The sequence below is a fragment of the Galleria mellonella genome, unplaced genomic scaffold (assembly GCF_026898425.1).
Source record: "Galleria mellonella isolate WM207_F2 unplaced genomic scaffold, CSIRO_AGI_GalMel_v1 utg78, whole genome shotgun sequence".
NCBI classification, from domain to species: Eukaryota; Metazoa; Arthropoda; class Insecta; order Lepidoptera; family Pyralidae; genus Galleria; species Galleria mellonella.
Window position 1 is genome coordinate 1,088,286 of NW_026442151.1, and position 14,849 is coordinate 1,103,134.

Consider the following 14,849-nt stretch of genomic DNA (forward strand, 5'->3'; position numbering starts at 1 on the left):
TATTCTATAGCGGGACCACATAGGTATATTATAGACGAATTATCTAAATTGTAATACTTTATATAATACAGCCATAATGAACACTAAAGATAATAACATAGCATATATTTATTAGTATTCTTAAAGTATGGTTATGAATATTTTTTTAGAGTAAGTTTCGGAACGATATTCATAGAGGCGAGTTCTTGAAATAGCAGCTTGCAAGCATAAGGCATGTCGACAGTCGAGACAGCGGCAGACGAGCGACAAGCGTGACACCACGCGCGGCTTGCGAGCCGACCGCATGCGCCGCAGATGTCTGCACTAAACGCATCCGACGCAAGCATCAGACGCTCCATTAGTAGCATGCTGAAACGTAATTATAAACATTTTAAAAATATGTTTATAGTAGGTCTATTAATAAGTTTTATATATTTTTATGTATAATCTATTTGAATAGAATGTAATGAAAATTTTATCAAAAAAGTAACTAAGCTAACCATAAACAGTCTGCTAAAAAAAGACTATTAATTTTATTTTATGTTTTGATTTGTTACTAATTTCGTTTAGTGTATGATGAATTAAAAAAAACTTTGTTAACAATTCAAATCGCTAATAATACGCTTGATGATAATCCGTATTCTTTGCATTATCATATTTTCTTTTTCTATAATCGCCGATTCATTATTTTGATGACTTTTGCAAAATGATAATGATTCATGTCCCGTCCTACGTTATAAGTACAATAGAATATTTGGACGGGGCTAAGAATAATTACTTCTTTATAGTAATTTTTTAAAATTCATCTATTGCAGTAAAAATAATACATTTACAGTATTGTTTATATTTGAGTGATAAAATGGCGCAAGAGTGAACTAATAATTTTTATGTGTAAATACAAAATAAAAAAAAAATATGTAATATCTACACAAAATTAACAAATATATATACACTAAACTATATATTATGACAAATAATATTTAAGATATATACATACACATATATGTAGCATACACAAGGAAATATGACGAATTTAGTGAAACATTACAGAATAAAGGAAACGGTAATTACAATGAATAAAAAAAAATTAAGAATTTGGTTTGGCAAGATTATTTGTGGTACGCAAAGCATGACTGCACTTCACCAAGAAATATAAATCGTTCTTTGAGGTATAATACATTAGGCAGAAGCCATAATAATATTTTTGGTTAAAAAGATTTTAGATTACTGGCGTCCACAAAACTGGAGTAACCGTTTATTATTAGACTTTAATATAATTGTAATATGGAATACCTAGCACCGTATCCAATAAGACAATCTCTTTCCATTTCACCGAGTCGTAGACCGCCGTCCCGCGAGCGTCCCTCGGTGGGTTGGCGGGTGAGGACAGCTCGTGGGCCACGAGCACGCGCATGCATCTTGTCCTGCACCATGTGTTTCAGCTTCTGATAATATACCTGTCGCAAATTAATTATTTATTGTTAAATATATATTAATAAAGGTACATTACTGTCGAAACTGGAAATAAAGTATTTTACGGCCGAGAATACTAGGATAAGGACGAAACCGAATTCCCTTATTAATTAAATTTAATACAAGAATAAGTTTAATAAGATAATATTTTCCTTAATTAAATTAAAGGAAACGTTTTTGGATATACGATGCGCTAAACATATACCAATCGCGTAATTATTGATTACTATATTTTAAATTTTTATTCCTATACCTAACTTCTTTGATTGTTGTATTCATTGGAGTATTTAAATTTATTTTTCAGAAAGGTCTAACGCCCTAAAAAGGTCACATAACAAGGTCACAAGGACAAAAAGGTCAAAAACATGTACTCACAGAGATGTTTTTTTTGCATATCTGAAAACACCGCTGCCATCATGGCGAAGGCAACAGACAATTTTGGGATAGGTACAGGGTTTAAAAAATGTTAACTTTCAAATTTTCCCACATTTGAAGCATATACTGAAGTTAGTAACAAATTATTTAAAATTATCATTTTCCCACAACTTCATCCGCGTGACCAAGATATGTTTTATGATCGAAATAAAAAATAGCCTATATCCTTTTCCATCGCATATAGTATGCATATACCAAATTTCATAATATAAGCTGTTATAGTGTTATGAAAACAAATATGTAACGAACTAACTCACTTTTATATTTATAATATTAGATATTAAAATCACGATCTTATAATGATTCTAAAATACTTACTGGACCTGAATATATATAGGCCTCTAGAAGTTCTCCTGTTAAGCCTGAATAAAAAATATCTTTTCCGTGGTAGTTGTATCCATGCTTTTCCAATTCTTTGCACACGTCTGTAACTTTCGATCCCCCGAATGCAGTACCTTAAATGAAATAGCAATTCAATTAAAAATATTAAAAATAGGTTAAGCCCTAAAATAAATAGATACGATAAATAAATAAATAGATAGATATTAATTTCTAGCGTAGCCATGTACAATTTATATGGAAATATAATTTAAAAGCCATTTATTTAACAACTCATCACTATATCTACTAAATAAAGTCCTTGAATATAACAGCATTTGAATAAATATTTACTGCACGATATTAATTGGACCAATACATGTCAATTTACTTACCATAATGAAATTTTCCTTCCATTAACCCTGCTTTCCCAGCAAGTAATTCTATAGTTTTACCAACTGTCATTCTAGAAGGAAAACCATGAGGATTCATAATCATGTCCGGGCAAATACCTCTATCATTGAAAGGCATATCTTCTTGTTGTACTATAAGCCCCGTAACACCTTTTTGACCATGCCGGGAACTAAACTTATCTCCGATTTCTGGAACTCGAGTTTGTCGTAGCAATATCTTAATAAGTAATGCATCTTCAGAATTTGACGAAACCATTACTTTTTCTATATACGATTCCACGGCTCCTTTATATGTTATTGGAACTTCTTTATATTCGACCTGTTGAGGTTGACCTTGAGGAACGGGAGTTAATGTTGCTATAGGCATTTGCTTATTGATTAGAACTTGTCTGTTTTCTACCATTTCGCCCGGTGCAGCAATGCCATCAGCATCTAATAAATCATGTGCTCTAATCACTTTCCCCGTGCTGGCGTCTCTTGACGGACCACATATTCTGTCTGAAGTTTGGTTGCTGTACCTTTTCATTGTCGTTTTGGCACTTTTGTACACGAGGCATCTGCCATAACCACGGTCTATGGATGCTTGATTGAGAATCAGCGCATCTTCAATGTCGTATCCACTATAACTCATTACGGCTACCGTAGCATTCTGACCGGCAGGCAGTTTGTCAAAGTTCGTTAATTCGATCGTTTTAGTTTTAACCATAGGACATTGTGGGTATACTAAATTATACATCAGCGTATCAATTCTGTTTTTCTGGTTGTATCCGATGGTTCCTATAAAATTGTAAAAACAGTAATAGATTATTTATTAATATTGATAATGACAATGAACAGTCACAATAGGAAGTGCTTCGTTACGATTCACTAAAAAAACTGTCATTTTATGAGCAGGCCGAGGTACACTAGATAAATAAAAAATAAATACTACATAGTCACATCAAATGTCTGATACTCATAATGCTAGTATAGTTATACAATGCATACAGATAGCATACGACGTTACCATTCAAATAGCATTCATTTAAAACAATCCTTGCTATGTACCAATGAATGATGAAAGAAAGGATGAAGTCAGATCAGTTGCCGCACCATAACGAATTAACCACAATGGTGGAGTAATGTAGCTGCTTTCCCCACCATTGTAATTCCTTCGTCTGGCCATGTGACATTAGAGCAGTCATGACACTTACCCATTGCTTGTTTTCCCATAGCACACTGATAAGTGTTTCTTGGACTTTGGTTATGATGCGGATAAGGCACGAGGCCTGCACACACACCCAAAATTGTAAAAGGTTCTATTTCAAGATGCGTTGTCACGTACGGATCAATCTCTGCTTCAACTGTCGCAATGTGACTGTCATTTTCTTCGTTCACATCCAAATATTCAATAAGACCATCAGTCAAAAAATCTTGAAATTTTCTTATGCCTCTATTTAATTCATTTATATGAATTTGTTGGACTAATGGACATCCTTTTTCTACGATGATGTACGGTCGGCAAAGCCTACCGCCATCACTGCATATGTAGACGGTCCTTTGATTATGATTTGGATATATTGATACAAATGCAGATATAAGTCCACGCCTTCTAAACATTCTGAATACCCTAATAAGTCTTTTATATTGTCTCGATACTCCTAAAATGTTACCTGAAAAAAAAATATATATATATAAAGATGATTTTTTTAACAGCTGAATACAATAATTTTTTTGTTCTGAAATATTAATTGAAATAGTAATTAACATGATGCTGGATAATCTCGATGATATATATGATGATGAAAATGTTTATGCCAATTATTATTGTTATATTATAAAATAATTATAAAATAAATTCAAAATTTGAATTTTATCAAGATTAATGATATCAGTAATTAGGAGCCCATGAATTTAAAAATATAATGATAATAATTACCATTAAGGAACACTATATAGACTGCCGGATGATTAATTTCTTCACCTCCCAGAAGCCTTACATCTTCAACACCAGCGTTACATGCCAATCTAGCAATAGGGTCTTCTGAGCACTCAGTTGTAATGTGCGTCATTAATGCCAAATTTTTGACAAGGCCACATCCTTCACCTTCCGGGGTGTCAGAGGGGCACAACATCCCCCATTGAGAAGGCTGTAAGGAACGCGGACCAGAGACTTTCCTTGTTTTTTCAAATTGTGAATTGACCCTGGTCATCATACCTAATGCAGATATGTAGCTAAGACGACTAAGAACTTGAGTTACACCATGCCTTTCCATTTTAAACCGCTTGATAGTCCAGTTACCCTGTAAATATTTTATAGATGTAGTTGTATTTTAATCTATATTTACAGATGCAAATTAACATTGTAAAAGTGGATTTCCACTGTTACATGTTTATTTTATACTGTGAAGTTTCGGGGATATGACGTCACCCTGTCTCGTACTCGGATAGACATCGCAGCCTTACTGTACATATACTTCAACACTTCAATATACGTATAGTCAACCTGGCACCGCTGGAGGGACTGTAGTACCGCTTATGTCTCGACCGAATCAAAGGCTTTCTTATAGTCCACAAACGCCAGGCATAGTGGCAGATTATACTCTTCAGTCTTCTGTATAATCTGTCGTAGCGTATGTATGTGGTAATTCATATAATTGTTGACCTTTCTAACAATTTTATAAATTTACATCAAATTTTAAAATCTGCAAAATTTTATCTTAAATAGGTACTTACGGTAGAAATAGCTGCAAATAAGCCATTTGCTATCAAATCAGGTCTCATATGTTTTACAACATCAAATGGCGCCGCCTTTACTTTAGGAATGATTTTTTCTGCAATAGACTTTAATTCCCAATTGAACCTTTTAAACAAATCTTCAAACATAAGAGAGAGTAAAGACCCAGCAAGCTCAAGTCTTTTGTTTCCATAATAATCAGGATCATCTATGGCTGCTTTATTTGACTCAGCCTCTATAACTCTCTTCACCATAATAGCTAAATAAATAGCCTTTACATAAAAATTGTAGTTTTCAACAGTTACATGCGCCAAAATAGTTGTTGCTAAAAGGTCTCTAGCTTCATCCACTGGGGTGCGGCATTTCGAATTGACTGTCTGAAATCTATAAAGACAATTAATTTCATTTGTAATGGTATAGATTAATATTTATTTATATTATAATAACACAAATATTTTTTTATTATTATACCAGCCTTTAACTGTCCACTGCTGAACATAGGCCTTCTCCATAAGGAGAGTTTTGCCCATAGTTGCCACGCTTGGCAGGTGGGTTGACAACCACAATCAGGCCTTTGGTGATGTTTAAGAGAGATGCTGCTGTCCATTCCTAGACCATTAAGTTCCCTTAGTTGACTCTTATGACACCCACGGGAAAAGAGAGAGTTTCAATGCCAGGACTACACAGCTAACACAGAAACATAAATATTTAAAAATCATAAACAAAAATCAAATTTACCTTTTAACTTTGAGTTTACTACCAATATAGGCAAGAGCTTGATTCTGTGTAAATATTTTTAAATTATGACAATCCATAATACAAGGGGCCATTTTCTTAACTGTATTATCGTCGCTTCCAATCAGTTGCATTATCTCTTGATCACTGCAGATACCCATTGCTTTGAATGCCACTGCTATCGGTATATCCTTTAAAATTTTACATTATTAGACTATGATGTAGAATAAAATGTACTGTATATTTATATTGCCTTTGTATTACATATAGTCAATAGAAACTACTATTATATACACAAGATAATATAAGACAAGATAATGTAATATAAGGTAGTATTTCGTAAATTATAATTTTAAAGAAATATAAATAAATTATTCATTTCTCATTTATTTATACACTCAAACAGTTTATAAATTAATCAAAATGTCAGAAAGGAACCCTTATGATCCAACTTAGTCCATCTGTCCATTTGTTACAGCAACTACAAATGCTATTCATTTGAAATTTATAATTTATTCTTTTTTAATTTTCTTTACTAAGGGATCCAAAAAGGACACTAAAAATTTAAAAAATGGGCCTACTATTTCATGTGTAAAATCATAAGAAAGAGCTTCATTTGCATATTATAGTCTTTTTGTTTTTATATAAATACAATACTTAGAACAATGTTCCTAAATACCACAGTTATAGAGAAATTATCAAAAAAAAAAAAGTCTAAAAACAAAGTTATGCAAACTAGTCATTAACTAAAATTATGACTCAATATAGGGAATTTCGAATTGTAATGAAGTAATAATTCATATAAAAAAATATACATTTGAATATTGCTTTTTTTATATGATTTATTTTTAAAAATCTAAGGATGTAGATATATATAAATATTTGGTTATCTATGTTCATATTATAAAGTATATATGTACATAGATAATGTAATAGAGAATAATCATAATAATAACACATATGTTAGAGCAAGTTAGACAGACATTCACCTACACAATATAAGCACGAAGCTGATTTGGCTGAACAAGTTATAATAATTTTTAGTTTTTGAAGTGGAATTAGTTTTAAATGAACATAGTTAATGTTTTGTACCTGGATATAAAATAAATTTCGAAAAATGTCACAAAATTATACATAATTCTATTTTAAACAGTTATTTTTATTTATTTATTATAGTTATTTTATCTCTTTTAATGCAATATTAGGGAACAAGTAAACTTCTGAAGGTCCATTTTGCTATTTTCGTAACTTCAATTTCTTGTATGGAAAACAGAATTGTCACATGCATTCATTAACAAAACATACATACTAGTTTAGACAATTTTTGTTTCATTTTAGCCCTCATAATGTTTAATTTTTATGATATTCAAATAAATTTTTAGTAAACACAATATAAATATGTTTACAGATTATTTTATGTACAGAACTTTCTACTTTCAACTCTAACTTGTTCAATTTTTATATATATTTTCAGAAACTTACATCAGAAAGAGCATTATGGCGCAGAACATATTTTCCATTTTTCACTATAACGTTTGTTCTAGTTTTCTTCTCATGGGTAGAACTAGTAACCTGACACTGAATGGCACCCTTAAATTCATCGACAATCATCCGGTTTCTGGATAACTGTTCTTGTATTAAAATTACTTTTTCTTGTCCTGCAGGAAAATTGAAAGCATGAATTAATTTAGGATATGGTCTATCCATGTACCAAATAGCATTAAATTTGTTGAGCTGTTTAAATATGACAGGATAACAAACATATTTATATTTTATATATATATATATATATATATATATATATATATATATATATATATATATATATATATATATATATATATATATATATATATATAAATTTGTAAGATAGAAAATAGTATTTAAGTGTACTGTGCTACTCATAATATAGTTTCATAGTTTTAGTAAGTGGATATATATACTGTGGTATCTAAGGAAAACAGGTATATCCTATACACATATAAAACATATACATCCACAGTAAGTGGACATATGAATGAACATGTAGTTTCATTAACAGGTATGTCATAAAAAATATAGTATACTTAATTTATGCAATAAAACACTTTAGAGGAATTTTCAAAACTATTTGAGTTTCAAAAACTTCTTTACAATATTTTATTAGATCTGAGACTTTAAAGTATTGTTATTTTAAACATAATTGTAGGTAAATCTCATAATTATGAACATTTATCATAAACTATACCTCTAATAATGAAGTAACCTCCTGGATCATGGGGACATTCATTCAGCTGTGCCAATTCAAAATCAGATTTATTTGTCAGTACACAATTTGATGATCTTAACATCAGGGGCATCCTGGTGAAAAAAGAATTGTATATATTAAACAACTTTTTATATTAACATTAATATCAATATAATAGAATAGTCACATACCTTCCAATCAATTGTTTATTTTTTATGACTCGTTGATTACCTCTTATATATTCTATATCAACAGTAATAGGAGCTGAATAGGTCATATCTCTTAGCCGACATTCATGGGGTGTGGTTGGCTTAGTTACATTAAACCCTTCTTCAAGATCTGGTGTACCCACATATGCATTGAGGTATTTAATATAAAACAGTGGGTCTGCATCACAAAATACTTTTTCATTAGCTTGAACAATTTTTTTTATTTCTACGTTTATAAAATAATTGAATGAGTCAATATGTTGTTTCACTAATCCTTTTACTTGTAAAAATGATGGAACTAATTTCCATTTGTCCTACAAAAAAGGTAAAACAAATATTATTGATAAATAATCAAATTCAAAAATATTACTGGTTATAAATACCGCTACTATTAGTGTGACTACCAACATTTTAGGATTGATTACTATACTTAGTAATCGCACACATATTAATGCTAGCAGAATCAAACAAAATCATTCTAAATGAATTAATTAGTAGTACAAAAATAGATTATCAAAGAATCTATTTTTACTACTACTAAACATCTTATAGTTAAGTCAATAATTCGTATTAAGTTCTATATATATGGACTATAATTTTTCTACTAACCTCTATTGCCTTTATTGGCTCTCGTAAACCTTTAGTAGACTCCCATTCTTTATTTTTCATATTCAGCTCGCCCATGGTTTAAAAAGTAATGAGTAACCTATTTCTACAGCAAACAATGATTATTATTGTCTTACGTTATACACGTGAACATAATATATCCATCAATATTGCTGTATTGAAAATAGCAATGCCTGCAAATTCCAAATAGGTACCTACCAACTTGAAATAGTAATACAAAACGTGATGATTATTTGTTTCATAATTGAGTTTTTCCTTAATTTTTATAAATGTGACTATACTAGCATTTATATAAATTATAATAAACAAATAGACAAAAACATAACCTGTATAAATTACAAAAGAAACAATAACAACTTGATTACTTACTCAATTTTTTTTTTTTAGTACGTTTGTTCCGTTTGGAACAGGCTAAGGTCGGAGACCATGCTGCCTAGTCTTCAAGAAGATAATTTGTCTGGAATTTTATTTTTCTAATGTCGCTTCAATTATTGTCATAATCTTCAATATTTCATTTGTCAAATCCGGTAAGTACATTTTCATAAATATCTTTTCTTGAGTTTTCTTAAACCAGTGGATTTATCAAATTAAAAATAAATAATTATAAAAAATCATTGTCTTGCAATTCAATAAAAGTATTCTTATAGCTCCTTGAATGTTGTAGTAATATAAGTGAAAATAGCTTTGAAACAAGAAGGAAATCTTAAGAGAATCGGGATTGAGTGCGGGATATTTTCGGGTTTTTTGAAGATAATCCTAAGTTCGTCAAACATAATGTGTCTTTGAATGACAAATTCAGAGCAATCAAAAAAAGGTGATGTAGAGTTTGGGCTGTATTTGAGTTACACCATGTGCATGATGGGGAAGCGATCATGCCCATTCGGTGCAGGTGTTCGTTGAAATGTCCGTGGCCGATTCGTAATCTACAAATATTGGTGTAAAATTTTCTGTTTGTGTCCTTTCCTTTGCAGAACCACGGTTTTCCAATACGCCAATTAATTTTGCGGTACCATTTGCCTTTAGTCTGTAATATTTGAGTCCAATGCTCCTCCCATTTAGTTGTAACGATTTTATGTATTCCAATACTACAATCTGAGTAACAAAGGGGTAAATCTTGAACACGAGCAGCACTTGAATTAATAATTTTAGCCAAAGTGTTTACTTGTTCATTCCCAAACACTCCAATATGTGAAGGGGTCTAGATGAAGATAATATCTTTTCCATATATAGTACAGAGATGATAATATTTATTACGAATTTCTTGAATTAAGTAGTTTGATGATGAAATGAATGTGTTATTTTTTAATGCCATAAGAACACTCATACTATCTGTAATTATAATCCATTTCGAATATAGTACCTGTTTTTCTATGTATTCTAATGCTAAAAATATAGCTTTTGCTTCTGCTGTGTAAATACTAGCCAAAGTTGAAATTTTATAACCGTGACCAAATCTATTTGACAAATCGTAAAAAGCCACTGAAGTGCTAAGTGCATTTTTGGAACCATCTGTATATATCTGCCTGTAGTCAATAAATTCTGATAAAGTCTCATACATATCGTGCTTTTCTTTTATGTCTTTACGTATAACAATTTTGATCTTACAGAACTTACTCTCATAAAGGCCATTATAACAAGGAAGTATCTTACTACTATAGATGTTATATTCATCTCGTAAATTCAAATCATTGACAATAGTTTTATTCAAAAACATAGAAATGGGGCAATTTAATAATTTGAGTATGAGTGGGTTATTGGAAACTGAAAAAACTTTGAAGAGAAATTTGAGTTTTAGGTATTCGAAACGAAGAAGGATAGGAGGCAAATTACATTCTACTTGCATTGAGATAATTGGAGAAGTATACATAGCACCTAAAATAAGTCTTAAATTCATATTTTGAATTTTTTCGAGTTTTTCTACTAATTTATGTTCTGAGGCATAACAAAAGAAAGCGTAATCAAAATTACTTCTAACAAGAGATTTGTAAAGTAAAAGGATAATTTTAGGATCAGCTCCCCAGTTACGACCAATTACAGATCTTATTATATTAATGGCTCTTAAAGCACGATCTACTAAGCAATCAACGTATAGATCCCATTTTAAATTTTGATGAAAAATTACCCCCAGAAATTTAACGCTACAGTCTGTTGGAAGAGTTTGATTATTATATATAATATTCATTAATGGAACATATTTATGAACTTGATGAAAAACAACTACTTTACTTTTGGTTAAACTAATATCGAGGGAAAGAAGAGAAAAATATTTCTCAAGTCTTTTTAATGACTCATTTAACACTAATTGCATATCAATAATATTCTTTCCTTTTATATAAATTAATAAATCATCGGCAAATTGCAAGTTGTTCACACTGTTTCCTAAAATTGAATTAAGTTTATAGATATATAAAATATATAGTAGCGGGCTTAGAATACCACCTTGACATACTCCTTTAGAGCTTAACCTAGGTCCTATTAATTTACTATTTACTTTAACATACACTTCTCTATTACTAAGAAAATTATAAATCCATTCGATAAGTTTCATTGGAAGAAATGAGGATAAAATCGAAGATAGAACTGTTAAATTTACATTGTTAAAAGCTCCTACGACATCTAAAAAAACAGATAGAACATATTCATCGTTATTCAAAGCAGTACTAAGGTCGACATAGAAGTTCGCTAAACTTTCGCGCGCTGAATATCCACGGCGAAAACCAAATTGATTCGATGGTAATATACTATTACTTTCAATAAAGAACTCTAAACGCTGTTTAATTAATTGTTCGAATAATTTGCCTGCACAGGACGTCAATGTTATAGGTCTATAGGAGTCGAAATTTGTAGGATCTTTACCGGGTTTAATTACTGGAATCAAACAATCCATTTTCCATTCTGGTGGGATAATACAGTCCTTCCATAAATCGTTAAAAATTTGTAAGAGTTTAGTAAGGTTTATTTTATTCAGCAATCGAAACATATTGTATGTTAAGCGATCAAGGCCACTAGCTGTATCTTTTCTAGATTTTACTGCACTGGATATTTCATCAATTGAGAATGGGTCAGTGAGAAATTTTGGGCATGAATTAACAGAATTAAACTGTTTGTCATCAAAAGGTGAGTGTACAAAATCAGGAGTATATTTGCGTAAAAAATCATTGACCCATGATATATCTTTAAAATGATTTTGACGATGTTTTGAATTTAGTTTTCTCATATTTTGCCAAACAGTGGAAATTGGTGTTAATCTATTAAATTTGGAACAAAATTCCTGCCACCCCTGTTGTCTTACTTGCTTAATTACTAACTTTTTAACAGCTTGAACTCTTTTAAAATTTATGTAATTATCGAGAGTTGGATTTTGTTTAAACCTAAGGTAAGCCGCTTTACTATCATTGACAGCTGTCGCACACCTGTTATTCCACCAAGGTACTGCAATATGTTTGTGCCTCTTTGAAGTATTTGCACCGCTATTTGATAAGTTCCTACGTGGAACGGAACGTTCCACAGCTGTCAAAATAATTTTACAGAACCTATTGTAATTGTTTAAGGGTTCATTGACATCATACTCGAAATCCAAAAGTAATCGATTAACAGTTTCAGAATAAAGATCCCAATTAACGAGACGTAGGTTTATACGATTTAACTTCAAAAGTTTATTAACTTCATCTATAGGAGCATGTTGTTCACCTGACGGAGTTGATGAAGAGTTCTTTGTGTTTATTTTAGTAAAAGTCGGCAGGTGATAACTTCCTAACGGATCATCATGAACCGACCACTCGCATTTTAATGATATGGATGGGGATACCATAGTTAAATCAAGGCCATTGGGTCTCCAAATATGAGAGCCAACAGTAGTAACTTGCTTATCATTTAATAGTACCAAATTACATTCATCTAAACAATCAAGAATGTCTTTACCTCTTGTATTAGTGGAGGTACAACCCCACATAGTATGATGTGCATTTAAATCTCCAGATATGATAGTGGGTTTAGGAAGAGACTCCAAAAAGAACTTAAATTTGGCTTTAGTAAAACTAGGTGTACTATTGGTAGGACAGTAAATACTGGCAACTGAATACCAAGAATTATTAACTTCAATACTAATAGCTATAGTTTGCAAAGAATTGTCGAAAAAAGAGTGAAGTTTTTTATATCTAATACTATTATGTATAATAATCGCTACTCCATTGTGGTTATTACCACAATCATTTCGTTCTATACAATAATCTTTAATTTTTAATTTGTAATGTGGTTTTAGCCAAGTTTCTGAGATGAGAGCAATGTGAATATGATGTTCATTTAAAAATTGTGTAAAAATATGTCGATTGCTCAGTAGGCTCTGAGCGTTCCACTGTATGATAGTTAATTGGTCTCGATTGAATTTTGTGAAATAGGTCTATTACCAAAAGTATCATATAACACATTCAAAACACTTTTAGTGTTAATAGATGTGTTCTTTGTGTTATGTAGTGAAATAAGTTTGATTATGCTTTCTATTAAAAGTGATAAACTCTTGTTATCAGAATTTAGAATTGAAATTAGGTCTACATTTTTTTTAGGTTTGTTACCCAGTTTAGGAAATATTTCAGTGCTAAGTATATCTCCAAAAGAAGCAGGTCTGAATTTAGATCTATTTTCAGCAATTTTCTTTTGTTTAACAGGGCATTGCGGTGATACACTTGTGTGATTTCCATTGCAGTGTACACAAATAGCGTTTTCCATTCCAGTTGTACAAGTTTTATAATTATGCTCACCTTTGCAGATGCTGCAACGCTCAGAATTCTTACAGAATTTAGCTAAATGTCCATACCTCAAGCACCGGTAGCATTGTTTAACTGGTGGTATATATGGAGTGACATTGTGGCGCCAACCTCCAATATCCAGATATTCAGGTAATACAGATGCAGCAAAAGTAATTGTCACGGTTAGAGTTGGCTGTAACACATATCCATGAGTCAAGGTATTTTTTCTTAAAATTCTTTTAATAGCAATAATTTTCTTAGAACTCGATATCATAGTATATATTTTTTTATTAGATATATTTGTAGGTACATTTCTAATAACGCCTGTAACTTCTGTTGAAGAAGCAGGAATACTGGCCTTAAAATGGTAGTCATTTAAAAAAGTTTTATTATTTAAAAAAGCATTGGCTAAGTCTGGCTTTTGAAAGTATACTCCGATTTTGAATTTATTTATAGATCTAAGATAAGTTACCCCTTTATTAAATCGTTTTAAACAGGAGGAGAGTGAGAGCAAGTCTCTGGATCCAATGGTTTTCTGACTATCTGAGGATTCTACAAAGACAACAAATTCTGTCCCAGGGGATTCCTCGGGATATCTTCTAATATAATCTGTGACGTAGTAAGGTTTATACTTATCGGCCTTATCAATTTCAGATTCTGAGTCAGTAGAAGTATCTTCCGAATATATATCCTTGTCATTACAAGGTTCATGGTCTACATCACCTGAATCGTCATCTTTTTTTTTCCTTTTTCTACAACTGCGCTTCCCCATGAATGCTAATTATATTACTGTCGCTGAATTTAGTGAAAATATAATATTTTATTCAATAATAAGAATTGATAGAGATAGTTTTAATAAATTAATAAAAAAAATTTAAAAAACCCGCTTGTTCTTATTCGAGTTTCCCGCCTTTTTCTATATTCTCTTACTCAAATTAAAAATGTCAAAATGGGCAATAGATTTAAGTATAA

At 31.1% G+C, this 14,849-nt stretch overlaps 1 protein-coding gene and 1 long non-coding RNA gene across 2 annotated transcripts; one reads left to right on the plus strand and one right to left on the minus strand.

The window, feature by feature from the left end:
- Nucleotides 1-77: 77 nt before the first annotated feature.
- LOC113517280 (DNA-directed RNA polymerase III subunit RPC2) lies at nucleotides 78-9,499 on the minus strand. Its single transcript, XM_026901915.3, has 13 exons — nucleotides 9,331-9,499; nucleotides 9,115-9,217; nucleotides 8,488-8,819; nucleotides 8,297-8,409; nucleotides 7,552-7,727; nucleotides 6,073-6,260; nucleotides 5,334-5,718; nucleotides 4,537-4,900; nucleotides 3,812-4,270; nucleotides 2,601-3,395; nucleotides 2,206-2,342; nucleotides 1,273-1,436; nucleotides 78-348 (listed from the first exon to the last, which is right to left on the minus strand). Exons 2-13 carry the CDS (start codon nucleotides 9,187-9,189, stop codon nucleotides 132-134), a joined length of 3,405 nt encoding a protein of 1,134 aa, XP_026757716.2. The 5' UTR covers nucleotides 9,190-9,217; nucleotides 9,331-9,499; the 3' UTR covers nucleotides 78-131.
- A 3,062-nt stretch (nucleotides 9,500-12,561) lies between these two features.
- LOC128202208 (uncharacterized) lies at nucleotides 12,562-14,520 on the plus strand. Its single transcript, XR_008253646.1, has 3 exons — nucleotides 12,562-12,759; nucleotides 13,898-14,027; nucleotides 14,375-14,520. It is a non-coding gene; the product is annotated as an uncharacterized LOC128202208 (long non-coding RNA).
- The last annotated feature ends 329 nt before the right edge of the window (nucleotides 14,521-14,849 follow it).